The 25,562-nt window shown below is 37.0% G+C and overlaps 5 protein-coding genes across 8 annotated transcripts; 1 reads left to right on the plus strand and 4 right to left on the minus strand.

The window, feature by feature from the left end:
• The first annotated feature begins 16 nt into the window (after positions 1–16).
• On the plus strand, positions 17–1,434 carry LOC112782788 (small ribosomal subunit protein uS5c). Its single transcript, XM_025825381.3, has 2 exons — positions 17–836; positions 912–1,434. Exons 1-2 carry the CDS (start codon positions 169–171, stop codon positions 1,159–1,161), a joined length of 918 nt encoding a protein of 305 aa, XP_025681166.1. The 5' UTR covers positions 17–168; the 3' UTR covers positions 1,162–1,434.
• Positions 1,435–1,436: 2 nt separating this feature from the next.
• On the minus strand, positions 1,437–6,783 carry LOC112782787 (transcriptional corepressor LEUNIG_HOMOLOG). Of its 2 annotated transcripts, none has more exons than XM_025825379.3 (17): positions 6,504–6,783; positions 6,308–6,405; positions 5,602–5,717; positions 5,284–5,513; positions 5,146–5,194; positions 4,989–5,061; positions 4,835–4,884; positions 4,492–4,698; positions 4,115–4,171; positions 3,949–4,023; positions 3,666–3,813; positions 3,306–3,415; positions 3,049–3,198; positions 2,773–2,928; positions 2,318–2,437; positions 2,016–2,213; positions 1,437–1,852 (listed from the first exon to the last, which is right to left on the minus strand). In XM_025825379.3, exons 1-17 carry the CDS (start codon positions 6,530–6,532, stop codon positions 1,706–1,708), a joined length of 2,013 nt encoding a protein of 670 aa, XP_025681164.1. In that variant the 5' UTR covers positions 6,533–6,783; the 3' UTR covers positions 1,437–1,705. The 2 variants fall into 2 exon arrangements, with proteins under 2 accessions (XP_025681164.1, XP_025681165.1); XM_025825380.3 differs by having other exon boundaries at positions 3,949–4,002; positions 6,504–6,758.
• A 2,845-nt stretch (positions 6,784–9,628) lies between these two features.
• On the minus strand, positions 9,629–10,150 carry LOC112785307 (uncharacterized). The gene has a single exon (XM_025828767.1). The coding sequence runs from the start codon at positions 10,148–10,150 to the stop codon at positions 9,629–9,631; it is 522 nt and encodes a 173-aa protein (XP_025684552.1).
• A 2,809-nt stretch (positions 10,151–12,959) lies between these two features.
• Positions 12,960–18,233, minus strand: LOC112782258 (uncharacterized). Of its 2 annotated transcripts, XM_072229280.1 has the most exons (6): positions 17,994–18,215; positions 17,870–17,912; positions 15,586–16,694; positions 14,564–15,305; positions 14,392–14,479; positions 12,960–14,294 (listed from the first exon to the last, which is right to left on the minus strand). In XM_072229280.1, the coding sequence occupies exon 6, from the start codon at positions 13,816–13,818 to the stop codon at positions 13,156–13,158; it is 663 nt and encodes a 220-aa protein (XP_072085381.1). In that variant the 5' UTR covers positions 13,819–14,294; positions 14,392–14,479; positions 14,564–15,305; positions 15,586–16,694; positions 17,870–17,912; positions 17,994–18,215; the 3' UTR covers positions 12,960–13,155. The 2 variants fall into 2 exon arrangements, with proteins under 2 accessions (XP_072085381.1, XP_025680387.1); XM_025824602.3 differs by lacking the exons at positions 12,960–14,294; positions 14,392–14,479; positions 14,564–15,305 and having other exon boundaries at positions 16,265–16,694; positions 17,755–17,912; positions 17,994–18,233.
• Positions 18,234–18,825: 592 nt separating this feature from the next.
• LOC112782257 (nonsense-mediated mRNA decay factor SMG7-like) lies at positions 18,826–23,577 on the minus strand. Of its 2 annotated transcripts, none has more exons than XM_025824599.2 (6): positions 23,320–23,577; positions 22,701–22,812; positions 22,012–22,602; positions 21,800–21,922; positions 21,474–21,682; positions 18,826–21,211 (listed from the first exon to the last, which is right to left on the minus strand). In XM_025824599.2, the coding sequence occupies exons 2-6, from the start codon at positions 22,758–22,760 to the stop codon at positions 19,141–19,143; spliced, it is 3,054 nt and encodes a 1,017-aa protein (XP_025680384.1). In that variant the 5' UTR covers positions 22,761–22,812; positions 23,320–23,577; the 3' UTR covers positions 18,826–19,140. The 2 variants fall into 2 exon arrangements, with proteins under 2 accessions (XP_025680384.1, XP_025680385.1); XM_025824600.3 differs by having other exon boundaries at positions 22,701–22,820; positions 23,320–23,565.
• Positions 23,578–25,562: the final 1,985 nt, after the last annotated feature.

Genomic DNA, 25,562 nt, shown 5'->3' on the forward strand with positions numbered 1-25,562 from the left:
AAAAGTAGATATAGTAGGTGAGTAAAAATAAAACTAAGAAAAAAAGAAAAAGAAAAAAAAAGAGTTGAGGTGAATCCAGCCAAGTAGCGCTGGCTTTTTCTGGATAAGCCCTTTCACAACACTATCATCACTGATCCAACCCAATCTTCTTCTTCTTCTTCTTCTGCAATGGCTTCTATCACTTCTTCCCTCTCCTCTCTCTCCCTCCACTCTCACACATCTTCTACTGCTGCTTCTTCACGTTTCTCTCTCCTGCCCGCTTCCAAACTCACCTTCAATTTCGCCGCCGCACGCCCCCGCACACTAACCCTCGCCGCCGCAAAATCCAAGCCCTCCGATGACATCGACACCTCGTTCTTCGACAACGTGAACCCAGAAGAGGAGGTCCCCTTCAACCCCCCAGAGGCCCCGGAAGGGTTCGTGGCCCCACCTTCGTTCGACGAAGGGCCAATGGAAACGGAAGACGAAATAGCCGCCGCATACGAAGAATTGTACGGACCGGCGTACAGTGGCGTGAGCGTTCTGGGAAACGACATATACGTGATGGACTCGAAGATGAAGAAGGATACTGGGTTCGGGTCGAAGGCGAAGAAGGAGAAGGTGAAGGATGGGTTCGAGGAGAGGGTGGTGCAGGTGAGGAGGGTGACGAAGGTGGTTAAGGGAGGAAAGCAGCTGAGGTTCAGGGCGGTGGTGGTGGTCGGAGACAAGAAGGGGAATGTGGGTGTGGGTGTTGGAAAGGCCAAAGAGGTCATTGCTGCTGTTCAGAAGTCTGCTGTTAATGCAAGGAGGAATATCATCACTGTTCCTTTGACTAAGTACTTGACTTTTCCACACAGGTAATCAAATCATGCTTCTAACTAAGCTTTCCACTTCTCACATTATATTAAAAGAATGTTGCCATTGTTCTTCAGAGCTGATGGAGATTATGGAGCAGCCAAGGTGATGCTGAGGCCTGCATCACCGGGTACCGGAGTGATTGCTGGTGGGGCGGTGAGGATTGTTCTTGAGATGGCCGGAGTTGAGAATGCTCTGGGAAAGCAACTCGGCAGCAACAATGCACTCAACAATGCCAGGGCAACTGTTGCTGCTGTTCAGAAAATGAAGCAGTTCCGTGAGGTTGCCCAAGAGCGTGGCATTCCAATGGAACAACTCTGGCAATGAGGCAATAAGGCAATTCATCTTTGTCATATAGATTAGAACTCGCCCATCTCTTTCTCAGAATGTCCAAAAGGGTGCTCCATTTTTTTTGTGTAGAAAATGAAAAATTTCTTCAAAGAGCTGCTTCCTCAACTTGTTTTGAAATTTAAGTTATTTTTTAAACCTCCATGTTTATTTGATTCCTGGTTAGCTTTCAATGTTTGTTTTAATTCGGAAATTCAAACATATAAATTGAAGCGCATATGATGCTAAAGGATCAAGGCTCTTCAGGAAAAACGTTTCTGAAATGTGTGCATTTTATTTGGTTATGATTTTAACTTTTTAAGTCTATGATAGATGCAACTGTACAACAATGTGCGCAATGGTTTATTGTATCTTTGCCTATGTAAACTATCTACCAATTCCTGTCATATAATGTCGTATAGTACCCGTTTGCCTGTAAAACAACATAATCTGAAAAAAAAAAAAATGAATTTCCAGAAAAGATATATTGTCAGAAAAAGGCCCTAAAAATTTAAACTACGGCAAGGAACTATGCACCAAGTCCTTATTTCCAGAGTTTCACGCAATGATCATGGCTAGCTGAGGCAATCATTTCATCTTGGGGTGAATGTGCTAGTCCAGCAATTAGTCCCTTGTGTGCAGGAACTGTCAATGTTTTACTGCTCTCTGTTGTACACCACAATTCCAGGGACTGCAGTACATGCAAACAGAAATTGTATGTTAGAAGCTGTCGATTTGAATAACGGCGGAAGCAAGGCCAGATTTTTGGGAGCTAAAGCTTAAATCAATAACTTCATTATGCATACCCAGAAGAAGCACTAGCTAAAATATTAATGTCATAATGGAGTTTTTACCTCATAGCCACCAATTACTAAGAGATTATGATATCCTGGATGAAATACACACGATTGGAACTTGTTCCCAGTGGAATTCAATTCACTTATACATTTTCCATCTGCAACAGACCAGACACGTGCACAATCTTCACTGACGGAGGCAACATAGTTTCCACTCATGTCCCAACAAATGGAAAGAACATCTTTGACATGACCCTAGAAAGAAATGAAATTCAGTCATGTGCAAAATCCAAATTCCTACCAATAAGGTGAAAGCTAGAGTCGTGATAAAATAGGCATCACTCAACGATGAAGGTTACCTTTAGGTGGTACAGAAATCTATTGCTCTCAAAATCAACTATCTTGATATTATTTCCGGACACAGCAGCCAGAAACTTCCCAGTACGAGGCTGGAACCTGACTTGTTTATTAGCGCCTCCCTGTAGTACATTTATTATTATTTTCCTTATAATTGCTTCTTCTTTTCACAGTAAGTATCAGAAACATAATGTTCATGTCAATTCTGGGCAAAACAATATTACAATATTCTAATGGTGTATTCAGTCCAGTCTGATATTTTTATACCATAAACACATGAACTTAGTAAGTTGGAGCTATGAAAACAATATCATTTACTAACAAATTTATACACTGCGCAATTTGGCATTGCTCAACTTCAAAAACAAAATCCAACTCCATTTAGCACTGATCAGAACAATTGAACCTAATGACAAATATTATCGTCACACAAAAGAAAAGGGTCTGGAAACCTAACCTTAGTAGTATGCAAGCAGGTACGCTGATTGATATCCCACAGACGAATTATGTCATTGCTATCACATGAACAAAGAATGGCAGGCTTCCTTGGATGGAAGTCCAATGACATTACTTGGTCGGCATGACCGTCGAGTTGGAATAATGACTTGTCGGGCTACATCATGAAAACGATAACTTAAATAATCTGAGTGTCTGACATTAAACTATATCAATGTTGGGAAAATAAAATGAAGATATAACTACAAAACAGAGAAAGTAGTGATTAACAACTCACTCTGGCTGCATCCCAAAGTTTTATAGATCGGTCAAAGGAAGATGTTGCAAATATAGTAGAACTTGGCCTAAACCGAACATCTGTAATGAGATGTGAATGTCCTTCTGTAGTAGTAACACAATTAAGGGTTTCCATGTTCCAAATGAAAACCTGTCATAATCATAAACTACAATAAGTTCTGAATCGAGGAAAACACCCAGATGACTCAGAATGCATAAAGTAAATTATTAATATTTGGAAACTGATCACAAATCAACCTTCTTCTCATGTCCAGCACTTGCCAAAACCTTTCCATCCCATGAAAAATGGGTGGATAAAACCTTGTTTTTGCTTGAGTGAAGGCAACTGACTTCTTCAAATGAAAAACCTACCAAATGGTAAAATATCCTTGTGTCAGAAACTAGAATGAGAGTTTAATAATTGCTAGAATTACCTTTTAACCTTATGGAATTCATTATATTTTAATTCTGTCTAATTTTCATTACCAAGGTTGCTGTTCATTTAGTATCAATCACTACTAAGATTGTTATGGACATGGACATGGACAAAGGTCAGCACTGAATTATGATCGATGTGTAGATTACATTAAGGCATAATTTTCTTGTGGGATATATTACCTTTATTTTCATTTTTACCATGTGCAGCTGAAATACGAGTCAGATTGCTGAAAGGCACAACTCTATGATCAGCATGTTCATTTTCGAATGACAGGAAAGACTCCACACTTTCATCCATAGGCTTTCCATCTTCTGCATCTACACAATCCTATTTTGTGTTTCACAGATCAATGAAAAAAATTATGGAAACCAGATTGAAAAGTAGCATTAAACAAATTGAATAAATAACATTGCATTGAGTTTAAACATAGCCATTGTAAGAAGGAATAAAAAGACAACCTACCATGGCACTTTCTCCAGTCCTCAAGGGTATCGTTGCCTTTCTCTTTTTGCTCTTCTGATGAGGAACGGGTACAACCTTATTTCAGAAACATAAGCGCCAATTCTTTTTTCTTCTAACAATAATTTGAATTTCAACATTTGGAATTCGAAAATATCAAATGCCATACCTCAACATTCTGAGACTGCATCTGTGGTTGCTGATCCCTAATCATTGGGTCCATTGTCTGTGTCAACATGAAAACAATTTGTTAAGAAGAAATATGCAACAACTGGAGAAACAGAATTTCTTGTCTAACAGAAATCCTTTCATGCAATCATACTTCACTAAGGAATATCTTCTTGTCTTCTTCCTGTGTTTTTGTTTGTCAAATAATCATGTTGACTTCCCCTTGAATTTAACTCCCATTAACCCAAAAAGCTCATGACTAGGCTCCCCTTGCATGATACTTCGTTTTTTCACAAGACCTACCTCTACTATCTCAGAATGAAACAAAGAAAATAAATGTCTTAACCACATCAACAGAAGGAACATGCATTCACCAACCTGCTTATCCTTTATGCTTAATTCAGCCTCGGAAACCTTTGTGTGATGATTGTTGCACTCAACAGAGTTTCCAGGAACTGGGAAACTCTGACTTTTAGGACTACCTGCACGTACATCAGCAGGAATTGCTTCCGGATTTTGCATTGTCTGCGCTTGAAATTGCTGTTGATAGTTTGGTGCTCGCAAAAATGAGGTTAATACTTGGTTCTGTAAATCCAGGAGATCTTGCTCAGTGTGAGAACATCAATAAGATATCAAATGTGACAATATCAATAGGATAAAAAAGAATTGAGATTGAAATTTTTTGGTTCAAGTGACTCAACAATCATACTCCAACACCTACATTTACTGGCCAACCGTTAATTGGCATTCGATTGAAAGATTCACCAGTATCTGCAAAGAAAACTAACCATTAAAATCTCCAAACAGACATGAGCCAACAAGCTTAAGGGTAAAAAATTTTGATGTTGAGCTATGAAAATAGGTTAAAGACAAACTTGGTTTATGTTGCAATGTCCTTTGGGCTACATCTAGAGGGTCCCTAGATACGTCCCTTCCGATGCAAATATCCTGAAAATATTAAATTGAGATCCAATCATGCCATGGACCAAGTTTGCAGTTCTAATTAGTATATTTTGGTGAACTGCACTATACCTTAAAAGCTTCCCTCTGAGCATTATTCCCTACATCTTGCAGCGAATTACTGACAAAAATAAAGAAGGAATAACATGATTATGAAAGCAAAAATCACAAGACGACACATTAAAATTTATCAACCACAGCTGTCATTACTTTGAATTGGTCACAGCCAGCTTCAAATTGTTTGCTCTGGCGGCATCTACAGTCATATATCCAGGATGCTCTTTTGCATTCAGAGTAGATTGTAGTACACATGCAGCTGGTTGTGCCATCATCCTGTTATATCTGGCGTTGACTTGACGTTGGTCAGGTCTCTGCTCACTCATGGATGATCGAGGGATTGGAGGGACACTAATTCCGGCATTACATGTAGTTCCTGGGACCTGAAAACTCAAAAATGTATGACTAGGATGCACCATCTGACAAACAATACTAAGAAATATATTTGGTAAATTGGTATTGAGTGACCACCTTCCCAGAAGATTCTGCCCCAGTCGCCTGATCCTTCGCTAGTCTAGCCCTAGACATATATATCTCATAGAAAACAGACCACCATTCGAGCAAGAACCCATCATGAGAATCAAGTGCTGAACAATTAGTCAATGTGAAGCAAGATTTAGTAGATTGACTAAGCTGAGCGCATCAATGCTAAGTTCATCAATTTTCAATATGAATCAAGTGCTGAACAATTAGTCAATGTGAAGCAAGATTTAGTAGATTGACTAAGCTGAGTGCATCAATGCTAAGTTCATCAATTTTCAATAAGTATATACCGATACCATTAACTAAGCAATGAAATTGAACCTCTAATACAAACTGTTACCTAGATCATTTTTCATTAGCAATAATGTAGGCTCAATTGGAATTAATTTTGTAATAGGAGTACATAAAGAATCAATAAACTGTAACCACCTAATAAACTTTATTGTTAATGAAAAATGATCTAGGTAACAAAACCCTATTTAGTGGAAAACTTTTTTCAATGCATTGCAACTGCAAGTAATATGAGTTTTTCAACACAAACGAAAAAAAAAAAAAAACTCTGCAAGGTTTTAATTAAATTGCGAAATCCAGCAATTAACTTTATATTGTGAAGCCACATTCTTTGAAAACCATAGGTTTGTGTAATGTGTATGACGGTAGAAAAGAAAACGACGTCGGAGGAACAGATACATACTAACAGCAGTGTCAGTCAGATTGCATTCCTTCCTGAAAATCTCAGCGGTTTTGTGCATTCCTCTTTTCACCATATAATCATGCACATACAGTCGAAATCTACCCACACACAAAAAAAGAGACTCAGAAAATAAAAATTGAGCATCGAAAAAACCGACATATAAAATAAAAATAATCAAGAAAAAAGTTAGACGAACATGTGCTCAGCGTCCCAATTAAAATCCATGACGGTTTGATGATGATCGTCAATTGCGTAAAGAAATTAAGCTAAGTCAAGAGTAGTGAATTCCTAAATTTCTGGTTAGAGAAAAGAGAAGAGAAGAAAAAGACTATATGTAAAGATTTATATATAGGGTGGATGAGATGAAGAATATTTACGGAAAAAAAAAAAAGAAAGAAGAAAATTAAAGGGAGGAAAGAGAAGAGAAGAGAAGGGAAGAGAAGAATGAAGTAAGAAGCGGCAAGTGACAGTGCCATGCAAAAAAAGAGGGGAACAAGAGAATGCAGGGTTTAGCGTGGGACCAACCCCTTTTGCGGGACCCTCTCTCCTTATATATATAGTGGGACCCACTCTCGTATGGGCCTACACTCAAATCACAAGAATAACACTTTGGGATTTGATCTTCTAGACTTCCAGTAGTCCTCATTCGACTTTAGTCATCACACTACTTTTATTTTTATATTCTTCTCATCTTATTCAACCAATATCAGTGATAACTGTTGGTGATGAATTATAGTTCAAATGACATAGTCTTCTCATACTTAATTAAGAGGTTGTGGATTTGAGTCTTTTATTTTTGGTGAAAAAAAAAAGAAAAATTAATGATAATTGTTTTTTTTATAATCTTATTTTTAAAAAATAATTTTAAAAATTTGTTAATATTGATTAAAAAAATAATTTTTTAATTAAAAAACTCTTTTTAAATTACTTTTTCTTTCGATTGATATTTATTTATGTATTTATCAGCTAATTATTTGTTAAAAGAGAATGGATTCGGCTATACTTGTAAACGCAGTACTTAGTTGGATTAAAACGAACAAACAAACAAAAAAGTTGTTCCTGAAATAAATCTACGCAATTTAAAAATGTGACATCATGTGGCTGAGGCGGTGTGTGAGGGACAAATCTAAACCACACCTCAGGATCCGTTCCCAGGAATAGCTGAGGTCAGAATGTGTTAGTGGAGATGTCCAAACAAAATATGTGGCATCATATATATAAATTATTAAAATGGTACTTCAAAATTTATATTGCTCACAAAAATTTAAAATATAATTATTGTATTTCCTCTGTATTGCAGTTTGAATCAATTGTTTGTGTTGTTAGATTGTATTTAGTATGCTTTTTTTTAAGGTAAATTACTTTAATAAACCAAACTCAATCTAAAATTATTCAAATTTAGTAAAACGGAATAAACTACCTAAATGTCTTGAGTGACATTTCTATATAAATTGAATTGATTAAATTTGATTATAGAAAATGGTACTAAATCGAATCTATTAAATTTGAATTGCATGCATACGAAAATCATGTATAAATTGAAGTAATATAATATAAGCACTAAATCGAAACAATGAAATTCGATTTGTATTTGCATGAGTTCGATTTAGGCACGTGAAGCAGCAGTCTATAGTAATTCGAATTTAATGGTTTCGATTAAATGATTTTTTTAAATCAGAAACCCATTGATTCGATTTACAAGCAACACTTCCCCCAAGTAGTTCGAATCTAATGGATTCAATTTATGCTCAATGTTACTATACATACAAATCGAATTTTATTAATTTGAACTACAAATCATACAAACCCCACACCCAATCCCACCACCCAGATCCAAAAGTTTTGGAAAGTCGCCAAGAAAAAAATCGAAGCTGGACACATGGAAGACGACCCGAATCGTCTATATCAACTAGATGGAGTCGCGCATATTGATGGAGCCATCCACCTCAAAGTTAGTGAAAAAAATTTCCTTTTTAAGCATAGATTAATCATTCTAGTAATATTAACATAAAGCGTGTGGTAGTTGGTTAGATTCTTTAATTAGGGATTAGTTAAAAAAAATTAATATAAGTGTATGTTAGAAGTAGTAAGCTATTAGGTGGTTAGATTTTGATAAGTTGAAATGGTACTTAAGAAGGTTGTTTTGGAATGTAAAATATGTTAGATTTTTGAAATTCTTAGTCTTATGTGCAATGAGACTTCGTTTATGTGTAGCAATAGCTATAAATTTGTTTAGTTCTTCGAAAAAAGTATTATAAATATTTTTTGTGATTGTGATTTTTTGAGTTAGATAATTATGATTAGAAATGTTAGGATATGTTAGATTTTTTTAATTTTTTAATCATTTTTGTATTCATTGTGTAAACATGTGGGAATAACTACTTTGTATTTTTTTGTTTTTTTTTTTTTTCTTTGTATGGAATTTGTTAATGAGTTATTCAAGGTTTTGTGTTTGATTCAAGTACTGAAGTTTGGGCGATATTGTAAACAAGTTTTTAAAGTTAGAGCATGCCATGTTTACCGTTTTCAGATTTTCATGCATTGAAAATTGTATTGTGATAGTTGTGATAAGGATTTTTCTATCTTTGGAGCTGCATTAATAACAGCATGAGACGGCAAGTCGGTATGCCGTTGGATGATAGGATCGTTCTATACTTGCAGATGGCAGGTTTATGCCATCTTGCGAGACTGGACGAGACATGGTTTCGACTGGACGAGCCATTGGTCAGCGCATTTATGGAGAGATGGCGGCCTGAAATGCATACTTTTCACATGCCGTTCGGAGAGTGCACGATCACACTCCAAGATGTGGCATACCAGTTAGGGCTCCCGATCGATGGTCAGTATGTTAGTGGATACCTTACGGACTTTGCCCGACATATTGAGGGGGGCCAGCCAGCGTGTGTATGGTTTGAAGAGTTGTTGGGTGTTTTGCCTCCTGCGAACTGCATCGACAAGTTTACGGTGAAGTGCACATGGTTTTAGGAGACATTTAGCGAGGTGCTGTAGAGGGCAAACGATGAGACGGTTAGGAGGTATGCCCGTGCATATATCATGATGCTCATGCCCGGTTCCTAATTGTGCCTCGGCCTCTCTGCCTTTCCGGACGAATAGCTCGGCCAATCTCCCGTAAGTGGCCTTCACCAATGCACAGACTGGAAGGTTCCTCACACCCTTCAGTATTGAGTTCACACACTAAGATATATTCGTAGTCATGTGCCCAAATCTCCAACCTTCGTCCTGATGCTGAGTCCAATGTGCATAGTCAATTCGATTAGCCTAGTCGCACATAGCAAGATCTTCGGAACGAAGAATGTCAAACTAGTAGTAAAACTCAACATCGGTCCTGGCATAAGCAGCATTCACTAACCACCTCCGTGCATATCTGCCCTTGAAACTCAACGCAAAATTTGCCGCCACGTGTCGGATGTAAAAAGCCTTATATGCAGTAAGCGGAAGCCAGCCACCGTCAGGAGCTTCCAATGCATCCTTGATCCCAGTGTGCATGTCTGATATGACAAGTATACCCGGCTGAGGGGTCACATGTTGTCGCATGTGAGATAGAAAGAATAACCATGACTCTGCATTTTCCCCCTCCACAAGTGCAAATACAATAGGAATAATGTTCGAGTTGCCATCCTGTGCAATCGCGACCAACAGTGTACTGCCATATTTCCCATACTGGTGAGTACCGTACACACTGACCAATGGCTTGCAATGTCGAAACGCCTCAACACACGGTGGAAATATCCAAAAAAACCAATGGAAATAAGTTGCAGAGTCATCCACCTGCCCACCAACCCGCACAGGACTCGTCTTTAACACCGTAATACTACATGGCATCGTGATCTGAACACCCAATACCCATCGTGGTCAGTCATTGTATGACTGCTCCCAATCTCCATAAATCTAGGTCACGGCTTTCTGTTTAGCCATCCAAACCCTCCTGTAAGTCGATCTGAACCCGAAGTGTGCCTCCGTGGCATTCTGCAGTACCTTGAATCATGGGCAGTATGAAGGCCGATATGATATGATAATCAAGCTTCCTGTGATCACTAGATATCGATGTGGCTAGACAAGTGTGAGGAATATTGTATCGTTTTACCTCCCAAATACCTCTGCGCTGACGGAGGCTAACTCGAATGAGCCATGTGCACCCGCTGCCGAACTCTTTGCACTTGCCATAGTACTTGCGATGATCAGATTCTAATACCTTGTACTCAATTCCACGGCAAATGCTATAAGTTTTCACGCTTAACACGACTTCTTCTTTATCTTAGAACTGTTGACCAACTTGAAATTCAGATACAACTCCTGTATTTTGTGTCTCTCTAGCCCCGAAGTCAACAGGTATTCCTGGATCCCCCTGAGAAGCCATGGCATCCAAGTCCAAAGCTGAGAAGTATGGGGGTACTGATTAGTACCCGAACTAGATGCTCCCCCACCCACAACTGGATTCAGCCGTGGTGTGTCATCATCACTATCGTTCGCTATTATGGCGGGCTCCACATCACCGTCATCATGCAGTGCATCCTCTACCCCATCAGGTACTCCAACATCTCCGAAGACCGGGACCACTGCAGAAGAACCTGGCGTCGCAAATGCTACCTCCCCCGACGGTCCAGTCTCACTAACTCCGGCATCACCACTGCGGTTCAGATTAAATGCAAAGGAAGGAGAAGCAACTACAACTGCCTCGGGTGCAACGATCGGCGCAACCGACGAGGCACCAATAGGCATGGAATTAGAGCAGGCTAGATGTCTTAAGGATTGAGGATTCCAATTCGAACCTCCAGAACTAGATATGACATCCACAAGCTTCGCCAACAGTTCTAGAGTCCTCACCTCGGAAAACTGGCGACGACAATGGTGCAGAACTTACAAATCCTCATCACTACTAATAACAAATGAATCATACTTAACATCATCGTGTAACACGGATATCGGGATCCTATAGAACAACTTCTCCACCCGTTTAACGCCGAGCAGACCTAGCTTCTGGAGCATAGTATTCTTAAACTCAGTAAAACTCGTCGAAGGTTTGAGAAAAACACTCAGTGGGTCCTTATTAGTAAACTTAATATCTGATCGCGTTTTTTTCTTAATTGACCCTCTATTGTACACAAGAGCTACAAAATTCTCATCACTAACCATTGTGAATCTCACTTTGGTGAAAAATTCACATTGAGCTCGTATTTATAAACGTCAGAAGTGTGTAAATCGAATTAAATGCATTTGATTTATACAAATGGTGCCATGAATACTAAATCGACCTTAATGGCTTCGATTTAGGTAAAAAACTACGTATAAGAATAAATCGAATCCATTTGTATCGATTTAGCATGGATCTTAAATCGATTTTACTAGGTTCGATTTATACGTGACGTTCAAATGCATGCAATTCGAATCCATTCACTTCGATTTAGTATATATTTGGCTAAATCAAATCTATTAAATTCGATATATATAAAGATGAAAGTTGGGATATTCAAATAGTCATTTGAATTTTGGAGGATCCGCGTAATATTAAAATGCTTTTGGTTTAATACAATAACTTGCCTTTTTTTAATTATATATATATATATACTAAAATCAATTATTAAAATTAATTATTAGTATAAAATATATATTAAAATATATAATATATATTTATTTTATACATAAATATATTAGTAGTTAATTTTTATATATACATAATATTTTTGTATTTAGTTTGATTTAAAAGAAAAGAAAGAGAAAAATAAAATAAAAAATTTAGAGAAATTCATACCGAAACTATTTAGGAAGAGATACACATATTGCATGAAGGGCGATGAGCGTAGTGCTTGTTTGGCACTATTAAATAGATAAAAAAGATTTTTTTTAATGAAAAAATATATTTTTTTTATTTATTAATATATTTGACAAATTTTAATAATAAAAGTAAAAATATTAAAAAAATTTTTAAAAAGTTACAATTTACATCTTTTTTTAAAAGAATTTTTTTAATTAAAAAAATATTTTTCACATAATAAATAAACAAAAAATTATTTTTATCTTATTTTATTCAAATATAATTAATAGATAAAAAGATCTTTTTATATAAGATATCTAAATATAAAATCACTTTTACTTTTGTAAAAGATCTTTTAAAAAAATATAATTTAAAAAAGATCTTTTTTGAGAATGACGCCCAAACAAACTCATAATTTTATGTTTGGATGTCATTTTTAGAAAAGATTTTTTATAAAAATAAAAGTGATTTTATATTTGAATATCTCATATAAAAATATCTTTTTTTATCAATTATATTTTAATAAAATAAGATAAAAGTATTTTTTTGTTTATTTATGGGCAATTTACACATATAAAATGATTGAAGAAAACCTTTACGCAAATACAACATTGGCAATTTTCAGACGCAAATGCAACAAACGCAACTGTATATAATCCGCTACACCCTGTAGCGGAACTCAATTGCACGTAATCTGCTACAGGCTATCGCGGATTACGTTGAGAGCTGCGTTACTCATAAACCGCTACACCCTGTAACAGATTATGAGTATAGTGGTGTTTATATGTTAGGGTTTAAAACCTATGATGCAAAATGCACGAATTGATACAAAATATAATCGTCATTCACAGTAAGTCGTACAAAAATAATACAGGTATAACTACATAAATAATACAGATATAACTGTCACAAGTCGTTAACCCTAACAAAAAATAAATAAGTCATAATTCATACAAAGATAACTGTCGAAAATAAGAGAATCGGACGCTACTGCTGGTCACCGTCAACATCATGGTCGCCTCTGAATGGACCAAATAGGTGCGAGCCTGTGCCACATCGAGTCGGATGCTTAACCCTAGTCGCTCGCCGATCTCCCGGTGGAGCCTCCTGTGCCCCAACTCCAAATGCAGATGGTGGTGTCCCCCCCCATGCCGAACCAAGTGTCGTACAGGCTGCCTGCGGGCTCATTCAAGTCGACTAGGAGCTGGGTCTCAGGAACCTGGGACGGCACATCCGCTGGCTGTGGCCTATACTCCGTAGGGTCTAAAGGGCCGCCTGGAATCGAGCTCTGGTACTGATGAGCGTCGTCACCCCGTATGATCTCAACAAAATCCGCATAGAACTGGGGTCCACCCAACTGATCGTCCAAATCTATAGTGAAAGAAGTGGTAGCAAGATCGGCTAACAGTTGTGTGCTAGACCCATGTAGTACCTGAGAGCTAGATACGTGGGTAAAAGGTGTACCACCCATACTAGCCTCCGCGGGGCCACCAACATGAGTGTCTGTAGGGTGCCGACGGGACGATCCTGCCTCGTCATCATGGTGGACGGGAGGTGCTCCTCCACCACGAGCAGCCCGTCGTCTAGCAGAAGATCGACGAAGGCGATGATCTGCCTGGCCTCCGTCATCACCACCAACCTGCTCCTCCTGCATCATGTCGTCTAGCCAGCGCCACTCGCGATCAGTGGCACGTGTACCGATACGTCGTCTCCTCTCCACACGTCTGTTATCCGACATATTAGACGCTGGAACTCTAGTCGGCGCCTGCGATGACCCTTTAAGTATAGCATCGTTCGGAACCTGGGTCGGTCTGGGGTCGGCGAAAGCAATCCCTGGTGACAGAATCCTATGTGCAACACGGTGCCACCAATCCAGGTACTCAGCAGATGGACCAGGATCAGGAACTCTCTGGACACTCAACACAGAACGAACTCGCTCGTCCCAATGCTGATGCCATGTCCTATAGTAAGTGGGGAACCATCTATCTCCACCCCTGCCGTCCTTACTATGAAGATACTCTATGTTGAGCGCTGGCTCAGGCAAATGCTGTACGCCCCCTAGCTGTGGGAAGACCCTGTCTACCTGATGCCACTCAATCACTGCAAAGTATATCAGGATGGTGACAGCCCGCCATAACCGGCTGTGCTCCTCAGTCAGTATCTCCGGTGGATGACTGCCAGTACGTCCAGCGAACCATAAGGTTCCCACACAATCTGATAGACAGGAGGCAAGGTCAGCATTGTACCAATGTATACATATAAGTGTGAAAAAAATAATTAAAAGAACGACAAACAAAAACAAAATACTTACATCTCGATGAGTCAGTCAATCCAATGCCAGACGATACTGTATAATCCGCCGTTCCTTTCCATCAGAAGTGGGCAAATATGTGGCCCATCTAAGTTGCAGGAATAGCACGTAAGTATGTAATTTCATATATAGAACGTAATGAACTTGAAAGAAAGAATGAATTAAACTATACCTGGATGCCAATAAAAAAGAGAAAGCATTAAAACCCGGCGGCTTCAGCGTGGGGAACCGCCAAAAGATCCATGACTGTAGCAACTGTAGGGGTCCAGCCAAGTTGGTGACGTTTCTGTTCGCCACCCTGCACATGCATCGGTACAGCCACGCCAATGCAGCGGCGCCCCAGCTATAGCTGCCCATGTCGTCAAGTCTCGCCACAAAAGGCAACCAATGAAGGTGGACCCGATTAGACTCTTGTCCATGAACAGCTGTGTCGGCAGAAGCATCGTAATATACGCGCGTGCATATATGCGCACGGTCTCCTCCGAAGCATCCGCTGGTAACACCCTGAACCGCTCATGAAACCATGTGAAGTGGACTGTGTATAACTTTCTCTTATCCGGTGGCAGAAGCTCACCAAATAAGTCCTCGAACCACTCCCATGCCGGTATGGCCCCCTCGATGTGCATGTGGAAGTCTGTCATGCACCCGGAAATAGCCTAGCCATCCACGGGCAGCTCGAGCTGGTATGCCACGTCTTGGAGCGTGATAGTACACTCTCCGAATGGCATATGGAAAGTGTGGGTCTCAGGCCGCCACCTCTCGATAAATGCGCTGACCAGAGGTTCATCCAACCAGAACCAATGCGCGTTCAGCCTAGCCAGGTGGTACAACACAGCCTTCTCTAAGTAAGGTATGATCCTATCATGTAACGGCATATTCTGTTGCCTACGGACGCTATACACACATCGGGTTGGCTGCATTTTCAGAAATAAAGAACACCGACTTAATTTCTAACAATAACATCACCAAACTATAGCTTATGTTTCTTGTCTTAAGCTACTTGAGTTTTGAAATTACTAATTTACCTCTCTACCTTGATTATTAAATGTTAAATGTCAAAGTTTAAATTTCAAATTTTCATTTTCAAACCAAAACCTAAACTAAGTCTCTATCTATCTAATTAATGAATTACTTCCTTAATATTGAATAAAATATACATTTATTAAGATAGTGTTTGGAAATACAGACACTTACCTCTTCATCGATGGTTCCGGCTACATGAGCAACGCCGTCGAGCCGGTACAACCACCGTTCATCCTCAATTTGCATCTGAAAATTGCCAATGTTGTATTTGCGTAAAGGTTTTCTTCAATCATTTTATGTGTAAATTGTCATTTATTTATTATGTGAAAAACATCTTATTTTTAATAAAAAAAGATATAAATTATAATTTTTCAAAAAAAAATATATTTTTAAATTTTTTTAGTACTTTTACTTTTACTATTAGAAATTTGTTAAATACACTAAAAAATAAAAAAATAATTTTTATTAATTTAATGGCGCCTAAACAAACACTAAAAATAATAGTTGAAATTGAACCCACTAATGATTGCCACATATGTTTGCCTGCTTCTATCATTATTAAATTTCGCTTAACAGTCTCCTATTTCTTAAAGAAATTGAGGTTATTTCTAATGAACTGAAGAAACTAAGAGGCAATTTTCCACGGCTTATATCTTAAATCATCCTCTAAATCCTTAGGTACCAGACTACTTTCAATTCTCTTTACAGCATTAACTGATTTAAAAACCCAGGCACGTGTATAACATAGCATCAAAATCTTCTTGAACCATAAAAGCCAAAATTCTTCTATGGCGTCAGCATGAACAAAATGTCTATTCATAAAACTGAACATGTAAGTAGCCAGCATCAATAACACACACAAAAATATTATTATATAAATAAATTAATTAATTAATTTACACAACAAGGCTACAACATTATATAGGCTATGAGCTATGAAGTTCTTGTTGCACTTCCCTTGCTGTTCATGTTTTTGTTGCATTAAACCAAAGAATGAGAAACATAAGGATTAGGAAGCCAAGAGTCATTAACACAAGCTACATCTTCAGCCTCTATATTCCGGGCAAAATCTTTTGTAAGATTTAGGGTGCTGTCCATTGAATTCATCCAAAACTATTCTATCAAGCATTTCCATGATGAAAGAAGAATCCACAGAACCTTCCCAACTTCTGTAAATTAGTTATTGGTTCTTTCTAGTTGTCTCTGAATGATCATTTTGCACTAACCCCATCTCGCGCATTTGATGTTCAACTGTCACTAGGCCAGTTTGTGCAAGAAACCTACAGCGAAAATGCAGTTCACATGCAAGACACACGATTATCTTTACGACCTAATGCACTTACATAAGAACATCAGTCTCATAGATAGTATGTTAACGCAAGATTCGAAACTTCAAATAAATGGCATGGCAGACTACAATATACTATTTCTATTAATGTGAGCTCCAGGCTCCAGCCATGATGGCATCATCAGTTCGTGATAGTTATGCCTACAATTGTTAGCCAGTATCCAAATTCTGTGGTCTTTGGCATAGTGCGACACGTAAATGACGAACAAGATCAGAGCATGCAATTGAACATTAGTATGCAAGTTTGTCATTATTTTTTTGTTAAGATGTTGCAACCATAGACATGAACCAAAATAAGATTAATAGTCATGTACATATGCATAACTATGTTAACTTCAGTACAATTTGCTGGAGAAATGTTAGCTATAAGGTAAAGAAATCAATATAGGTCCCCAATTGAGTTTATCAGTTGAGCTTTGTGATTTAAGTTCATGTAAACTCATGTAAGCTCCACGAGTTTAGGTTGCAAATAGGTATTGAAAAACAAAAAATTCAGGTACATACTTTATATCCAGTCCAAACTGTTAAAAACAAATGGAAATCTTTCTGTGCTATATTAATTCAGCAGCCAGCAGACCAGAGTTTTTGGACAAATATATATGACCATAATGTTTGAATTTTGAACTGCATCTAAAATAGGCACAAATGATGGATCTTTTCAAGCCCCAGGTGAAACTACCAGAAACAAGATTAACAAATTTGAGAGTTCACCTAAACTGGTGGGAGTTAGGATAAACTCAAATAATAAACCTTAACTCAGTAAAATTGATTTGGGCACATAAACTCGTAAGCTCTCATAGTAAACTCCAGTTTGATAACTATGGCCACAAAATTATTCAGGTATGCAAAAGGAGAAGTAAGTAACCTAACATGAGGCATTTAAAAACAAAGAAGCATAATTTTCAATATGAAATGGATAGCAGATACATCAAAAGCAAAATCTAATAATGAACAAGTTAGGGGGTTTTAAGATGAGGAATTAGAAAGAGTACCAGCTAAGGAGCAAGAAGAGGGTAACACAAATAAGAACAAGGAAAGTAACATGAAGCAGCAAGGGTGAATCACTGGAAGAGAATGCTAATCCCAACATAACAGCAAGACACATACCCATCATCAAAAAAGTCAACTTTAAGGTAATCCAAGTAGGACCCTGAAATGGGAAAAAAGGAAAAATAAAAAACACAGAACAGATTCAAAATGAAGAAAGAGGTGAATCAGAGTGTGTACGGACATTCACACCAGGAGCTAAAGCTCCGAGCAGAACTGCTTGGGTTGATGATACACCTCCGCTAGTTTCAGTGGTTGATTCCATCTTCCAACAAAAGCGCATAAACGCTCCAAAATTTGCATTCACAATTGAAGAATGACAAGGAGAAGAAGAAAGAGGGGACTTGGACTTCGGCGCTGTTGAATTGGACCAGCCTTGCCCCGTTAAAAGCCCTCTTTTGGAAAAAAAAATAAATTGCACCAAAATCAGTTACTATTTTGTTTATATGCCGTATAAATGTATAAATATACGTGTAATTTAGTTTATTTTTAATGTGTATTTTATATTTTAGTATAAATTTTTTATTATAAACTAATTTTAGTAATTAATTTTGGTGCATATTTAATATGGTTAAAAAAATATCCCAAACCAATTCTAGTCTAAGACTTTAATTGACAATAAATTTTAATAATTAAATTAGTTCTTTATTTTTTATTTTGTTAGATAAATCAATTCCAACATTAAATTTTATTTATATTCACCAAGTTCTCAAATTCGATTCTTGAGGGAGGATTTTGTGTTTGTTTGGGTGTTATTATTTTGATAAAAAAAAATTTTAATGACAAAATTTTTTTTTATTTTTTAGTGTGTTTGACAAATTTCTAATAATAAAAATAAAAACACTAAAAAAAAATTTTGAAAAGCTATAATTTACATTTTTTTAAAAAAATCTTTTTCTCTTAAAAAAAAGATGTTTTTCATATAATAAATAAACAAAAAAGTACTTTTATATTGTTATATCTAAACATAATTGATAAATAAAAAGATCTTTTTACATGAAATACCAAGCATAAAATTACTCGAAAAAAGATATTTTCTTAAAAACTCACCCAAACAACCTCCTTCTCCGCATGATGCAGCTTGAATTCTTACATAACACACTTTACATGCATGTTCTACAATAGTGTGCAGCTATGAACATATATGATTATGAATCACTCTGGATTTCCAACATCATAAAATGCTTTGAATGATATTTCATCCACTTTCACCGGGATTCCTCACTGAGGGAAATGACCGAAACATCTATATCTATATACAATCTAATGTGCTCAACTAAAGTGTAAGATACAAGTTGTGAAAAACGGTGAAACATATGTTTTTGTTTTGCTCAGATGAAAGAGTTCTGATTTCCCATGAAAGTAGGTCCTCCGAGGTTAGGATCTCTCTGGAGTCTCAACTCCTTCTCCTTCAGGTACTCTAGCAGAGACACAGGCTCATTTCTCATGTCTGTCACAGCACCACAACCATAAGGGCTTGGCCTTTGAAAATTGTTGAAGAGACTTGCCTTCTGTTCACTTGCACCATAAGCAGAAGTGAGAAAACCTGGCTGCAACGGTGGTGGCCCCGGCGGTTCCATGTTTGTGTACTGGTTAGAAGGCAAAGGAATAGGATTACCCCATCTATCAAACTGATTAAACCTGTAATTCTCATGATAGAGCAAGTTTCCATGATTTCCAGGACCAGCAGTATTCATATGAGTAGGCTGCACATAATTGTTGGCCTTCTCAGGCTTGTAACTCTCTCGGTACCAACGAAGCCATTCGGAGGAAGTCATTCTTCCGGGTGGCGTGTATCCATTGGTAAAAGCTGGAAATCTAGGATCATATCCTGGTGGTCCATAAGCAGAACTCCAATCTTGATAGGCACTGGGTGGTGGTGGTGGTGATTGGTTGCTTGGATATACTTGAGAACCAGATTGTAGATTGGTGAACCAAGCAGCATTATCAGGCAACAATGGAGCAGAAGGCATTGGATTTGGAACAGAATATGTGGCAGAAGAGGGATGGAAATTTGAAGATTCATTGGCCAAAATGGTAACAGGGTTCTCTGTTTTGTTATTGATGGAAAGACTAGCCAAGGATGAAGTGGCTATTTCATCAATGGGTTGCAACCTGTGTTGTGCAAGACAATTTGTTCCATTATTTCTGTTGATGCTGAAGCTTCCTCTATCGAGGACCCAAGCGCTGAGCGAAGGAGGGCCGGCTGATATTGGAGCTTCAGAAGAAGTATATGTATTTGATTCCTTTGTTGAAGGTTCTTGCTGCTTGAATGATTTGTCACTCCTGAAGTTTGAAAGGGTAGCATGGAATTCCCATGGATCATTTTGAGCTGGGTTTTGTGCCATAAGCAGAGAAGTAGCACGGCGCAAACAATCATCAGAGGAGGTGTTTTGTTCATCCTTGTCTTTTGGTGATGTCTGCTCATCAGTTGAGATAGAAGGGTATGATGGTGCTGAGTTGTACCTTGTGAGAGGCCTAAAGAGAATAACCTCCTCTTCTTCCACTGCAGAGGATTTTCCATTGCTACCAGAGCTACTTAAACTATCCTTTGCTATAAGTTTGCCTTGTTCAGCCGCGGCGTCTTTGTTGATTTGCTGATTAAGATGTTTTGCACTTGTACCATTGCTGCCGGTCTCCACCTTTTCTGTTCCTTTCTTGCTGTGAACTTCATCTGAACTAGCCACATAAAACTTGTTTCCTGCTTCATCACATGTTATCCACTTCTGCAAATTATTTGATCTTCTTGCAATCTTCATTCCTGCTACTCTGATGCGCTCAGTGCGCAATTCAATTCCACTTTCAAAATTGTCAATGTGTTCCCAGTTACCACTGAAATCTAATGAGAAATGTGAAGGGGAAACAGGTACAAAGCCCCTTAACTCATAATCCTCCCATAGAGGGGTATTATCAAGAAGCTTCTTGGTTTTCTTTCTATTCACATTTAGTTGATTCAGAAGTTGGACAAACACATGAAAAAAATATGAAATAGCTCTTTTACTTGTCTGATCCGTAGCACATGCTTCAGCCGAATCAAGCGTGCTTGAACACCACTCCACAAAAACAAGAACAGATGGCAACAAGGGGCAGTGATTTAAAGAACTAGCCTTTAAGCATCTTTCAGTAAAACGTCCCATGAAGCTGAATGCAGCGGCTAAAGCCAGCTGCATCAAATGCTTATCATCTTTGTCTTCTGATTCATTCTTTTCAAGCTTATCAAGTAGATTCTTCAGGGAAAAGATGAGCATAGAAACTACTTGCAAGGCACGGAACGGACCTCTTCTGGCTAAATCCATTTGACGATACGACTCCAACATGTTCTTCAGTTCAATATCTTCTAGCTCCATCAGTTTATCCAACTCAACAACAGTAGATGCTAATGCAATAGGGAACTCCTCCAAACTGATTCAGGAGACAAGAAAAGTTGGATTAGAAGGCATGTAGAAGAATATGGAAATAAGTACAAAGCATTATTGAAGAATTGCTTCTGTCTAACAATTCAGCATGGCATGTCCAATTCTTGCATAATATGTAATTCAATGTCCATTTATTGAAGAATTGCTTCTGTCTAACACATGCACAGACATTAAAACATACATAGCACCTAAACAGAACAAAATGCCTAGAAAATTCTAGAGCAAAATAAACTGATTCCAAGACATACCTTGATGTTATGAAGAGGAAACTTATGGTCCTGACCATAAGAGACCATAACTTTGTATCTGCAAAGTGATTACTTTCGCCTTCAAATTTACTGTAATTCGGGCTATCGCCTTTGTATTGTTCTTTCGTCTCTTCACTGATTCTCCCTAATGGTCTTAAAAATTCAAAGCAGACTTCACTTGATGTATATTGCAGATGTGATGACCTGTTCTGCAAGATCATAAGTGACACTTGAGAACATGGCAACATAAGAAGCTTAGAAGCAGCATGGAGCATATGGATAGGGAAAAAGAAAATGTATATTCAAGATACTGAGTATCATATTACCTTTTCAAATAGCAAGATAAGATTGTTCCAAGCATCAGGAAATGGTTCTTTAACAGCTAAACTTCTTATACTATGATACATGGCAAGAAATTCATCACCAATATATGTTGCCAGTACAGCCAACTGCAAATGAACAAGGTTACTGTCTTAGGAACAAATTTGAGTAAAAAATGTTTTTCTTTGTGCATTAAATTCTTAAAACATATCTTTACCTGATTTTGGGGGTTACCACTATCTGGCCAAATCCTTGTTGCTACCAAATAGTGAGTGGCAGCAACTGACCAGTTATGATTTTGACTATCAGGGTTTTCACATTGTTGTTTATACCTTGAGAGGTCACCCATACAAACCAAGCAACGATGACATAAATATTGACATTTCAGCATGACATCTGGTTCAACAGAAGTAGAGGTCCAACCCTTCTTGTAAAACAAAGCCTCTTCTGGCACTGCATAGTGTTTTCTGAGTTTCACAATCAGAGTTTGGTAAAACTCAATAGCTTCTGACAGAAATGACTTAAATGACTGCAAATGATTCTCTGCAGCAGCATCTGGTGATGTGCCTGATTTTTTTCCGGCAGCATTACCGGAACCTTTCTTTTGTATTTTGCGAAATTCATCAATGTGTTTATAGTGGAGCTTCCACAAACAGTATTCAAGATCTTGAAGTTCTGACTGTGTGTGATTGTTCAAGAGTATTCTCTCATAACTAGACCGGACCTTGCGGTACAAGTCTTGAGCCTCGGCATTTAATAGGCCTTTAGAATGAATCAATGTCCATAGCTGCTTTTCAGAATTCCCCATCTGAACATGCCACAAAGTTGAAAGCTAAGTAAATGAAGTAAATAGTTTCCTTAAAAATAAAGCCTAACAACAAGGAATGGTAGTTTTAGAAAATCCACCTCAAGGAGAACCTTTTCTTCTTTATGATCTACAGGTTGAAGATGTAAATTAGGTGTCATGCTTGAAACTGAAGAGCTTCTTTCAAAGGTAATGCATCAGTTAGGCACAATCCTGATCAACTCCAATGATAACATTTCAATTTTCAATGGCCAAAATGCAAAAGAGAGAAAAATAAGACAATTAATTAAGCTCATGATACCAGTACCCTAACATTTCAGGGAAAACAGTGTCAACACAAGCAAAATCTGAGATCTAACCAAACAATTGAACAATCAGTTGACCATGGTGGATAAGCAAAAGATGAATTCATTCAAGGCAGGATGCAAGCAAGCACACAAGTTATGTTTGTGAAAATAAAATAAAACAGAATAAAAAATAGTCTTAGAATAATATCATACCAGGTTTACACTCAAAATAGAATAAGCAAAGTTTGGAAGCTAGTTGCAAGTTTCATTACTAGACTTATATCAGAGCTTAATTTCTTAAATTTCCACCATCACCAACACCAGGAAGTAAAACACAACACAAAAAGGAAAGATATTTGATTACCCTTTAAGGTCAAGAGTCAAGACAGAGAAGCATACTCAAAATAATTCAGCAGAGGAAAAAGAAAGTTACCTAATAATGAAGAAGATATGAAGCTTGAGTGCAGAATTCAAAGTGCAGTTAGAGATAGAGATACCAGTGTGTTGAAAGAGAAGAAGAGAAGAAACAAGAAGAATCAGTGTGTGTTTCAGTTGTGAAACAGACAAAGGAAAAGGTGGGATTATGAATTATGATGAGATGACACTCAAAATGAAATTCAAGACAAAACTACTTACAACTGTTAAGTGTTAACCCCCTTCTTTTTTTCTTTTGGCTTTTCTTATTGAATGTCTTTCTTTCTTTACCTTGTCACCATTTAATAATATTCCATCAAAAACAAGTTATTATAATTAGGAAAAGTATATGGAGCCAATTCTAAATCAAGCAAAAATGAAATAACTTAATTAATTATAATATAGTAATTAATTTTATTTATTTATAATTTAAAATATTGGTTATTAAATGTTTCACCATATTCAAATTAGGAGGAAATACATTCAGTATCACGTGAATCATGGAAACTGATTAATTAGTTTCCGTCTCTTCACTCTCATTCTCTCTTCAAATGCCTAAAACATGATAAATAAAAAAATAGATTCAGAACCATCCAATTTACAAAGAAAAAAAAAACATCATAATACCTAGTATAAACACCATCCACATAGAAGTTTCCGATTCATCTAAAGACATTTGGCTGGTTTTTAGGTTCTTAGCATTATTGTTATAATTATAATAAATATAAGTGCCTTATCATCATCCATTTCTCTGCCTAATAAATATATTCAGCAAGATCACTTGTAAATCAAGACAACGACTATCTCCGTGCCACTTCCTTCAACTTATCCTCTGATTTCTTATGTACCATCATCTAGTACTCTCTTAACAAATACCATTACTAATAATATACCGTATTATATTATTAAAAATATTGTAATATGGGCAAAAACTAAGATATTTTTAGCTTAGAAAGTGGTGGTTACTCGTTAGAAATATTATAGTGGGTCAATTAATTATCTAAAATTGATAGTTAGTTCCATAACTATATCTTATAAGTGTCAAATTTAACTAAAACATGCCACATCATAGATGCATTTACTTCCATATCCTTTTTCTTTCTTCTTCTTTATGGGACCCCAAAGAAGATTCCCTTAGCTTGACCCCAAAAAATACACAGTGAGTATGTAGAATTATTGCACCTATTAATTAATTTTCTAATTATAGCGGCTTTTTTCATATCCTTGAAAATATTTGGTTTAACTTTCGTAATTTATATATTTACAGAGATAGATATATTGATCTACAATTTATTACATTAAACAAGAGTCTAGGCCTTTTGTTATTATAATATAATTTGATAGCATCTAGTTTATTGCCACATTGACACAAATATATATTACATATGACCATACATGTGTGCATGGTGGAGTGGCTGCTGAAAATGAAAGTGTTGGTTGGGATGTCATGTTATGTTCTCATCCAATTTCCAAATAATGCTTCAATTTTGAAAATCTGAAAAATGTCTTTTTCTCATTAGCTGAGTCATTGCTCACAAATCATTTTCAATTATTTTACTACTATATTATATGTTAATTAATGACCACATTTGCATGATTTTTCACGGTATTGAATGTTTATTAGCGCTCATGCCAAAGGAGTATTTGCTAATGAAAAATTAAATATCTAATCCTACCATCATAGTATTATAAAAAAAGATAAAAAAGGAGCATGTACATTCATTCTATTTATTAATATATATAATTATATGTTAAAAATTATTTTTAATATGAAAATAAATAGAGATTGTATTTTGGTTGAATATTGATATTTGAAGTGTATCACAGTATTGTGGAAATCATTCAACACGCTCCCCACATGTTGCAACACGTCCTCATGTGTTGACTAATATGTTGTCACGTGTCCAGCACGTTCTCCACGTGTTGGCCAGGATGCTATGTTCAATACGCCTTCCACGTGTTGCAACACGTTTTGACTTCTCTTCTACAAAATTTACCCGTCTGTAATTACACCAAATAATTCCATTTAAAAAAAAAATACCAATATTTTTTCATATAAAAAAAAATCAGCCGTTATATGTTTTTGTGAGATTCTTTTCCTTTACAATAATATCACAAAAGTGCTATTTATTTATTTATTTATTTTCCATCGTTTTTAGAATAAACACTTTTGGTGAAGTTAAAGCTTGCACGCTGTGTATAGGAGCAAGCTTTTTCAAAGTAATACGGAAAGCAAACCATAAATTAAACAACGATTATGAG

Source organism: Arachis hypogaea, chromosome 20 (genome assembly GCF_003086295.3).
Source record: "Arachis hypogaea cultivar Tifrunner chromosome 20, arahy.Tifrunner.gnm2.J5K5, whole genome shotgun sequence".
In the NCBI taxonomy this organism is placed as follows: domain Eukaryota; kingdom Viridiplantae; phylum Streptophyta; class Magnoliopsida; order Fabales; family Fabaceae; genus Arachis; species Arachis hypogaea.

Excerpts from the sequence above, each read along its gene's own strand:
- LOC112782788 (XM_025825381.3), top strand. The coding sequence starts at position 169 with ATGGCTTCTATCACTTCTTCCCTCTCCTCTCTCTCCCTCCACTCTCAC. Across the intron at positions 837-911 it reads TACTTGACTTTTCCACACAG|AGCTGATGGAGATTATGGAG; the intron begins GTAATCAAATCA and ends ATTGTTCTTCAG.
- LOC112782787 (XM_025825379.3), bottom strand. The coding sequence starts at position 6,532 with ATGGATTTTAATTGGGACGCTGAGCACAT. Across the intron at positions 5,718-6,307 it reads TCTGACTGACACTGCTGTTA|CACTTGATTCTCATGATGGG; the intron begins GTATGTATCTGT and ends CTAATTGTTCAG. Across the intron at positions 4,172-4,491 it reads TAAGCATAAAGGATAAGCAG|ACAATGGACCCAATGATTAG; the intron begins GTTGGTGAATGC and ends ATGTTGACACAG.
- LOC112785307 (XM_025828767.1), bottom strand. The coding sequence starts at position 10,150 with ATGCCATGTAGTATTACGGTGTTAAAGACGAGTCCTGTGCGGGTTGGT.
- LOC112782258 (XM_072229280.1), bottom strand. The coding sequence starts at position 13,818 with ATGTCGGATAACAGACGTGTGGAGAGGAGACGACGTATCGGTACACGT.
- LOC112782257 (XM_025824599.2), bottom strand. The coding sequence starts at position 22,760 with ATGACACCTAATTTACATCTTCAACCTGTAGATCATAAAGAAGAAAAG. Across the intron at positions 21,923-22,011 it reads GTGGTAACCCCCAAAATCAG|TTGGCTGTACTGGCAACATA; the intron begins GTAAAGATATGT and ends GTTCATTTGCAG. Across the intron at positions 21,212-21,473 it reads TTCCTCTTCATAACATCAAG|TTTGGAGGAGTTCCCTATTG; the intron begins GTATGTCTTGGA and ends CTCCTGAATCAG.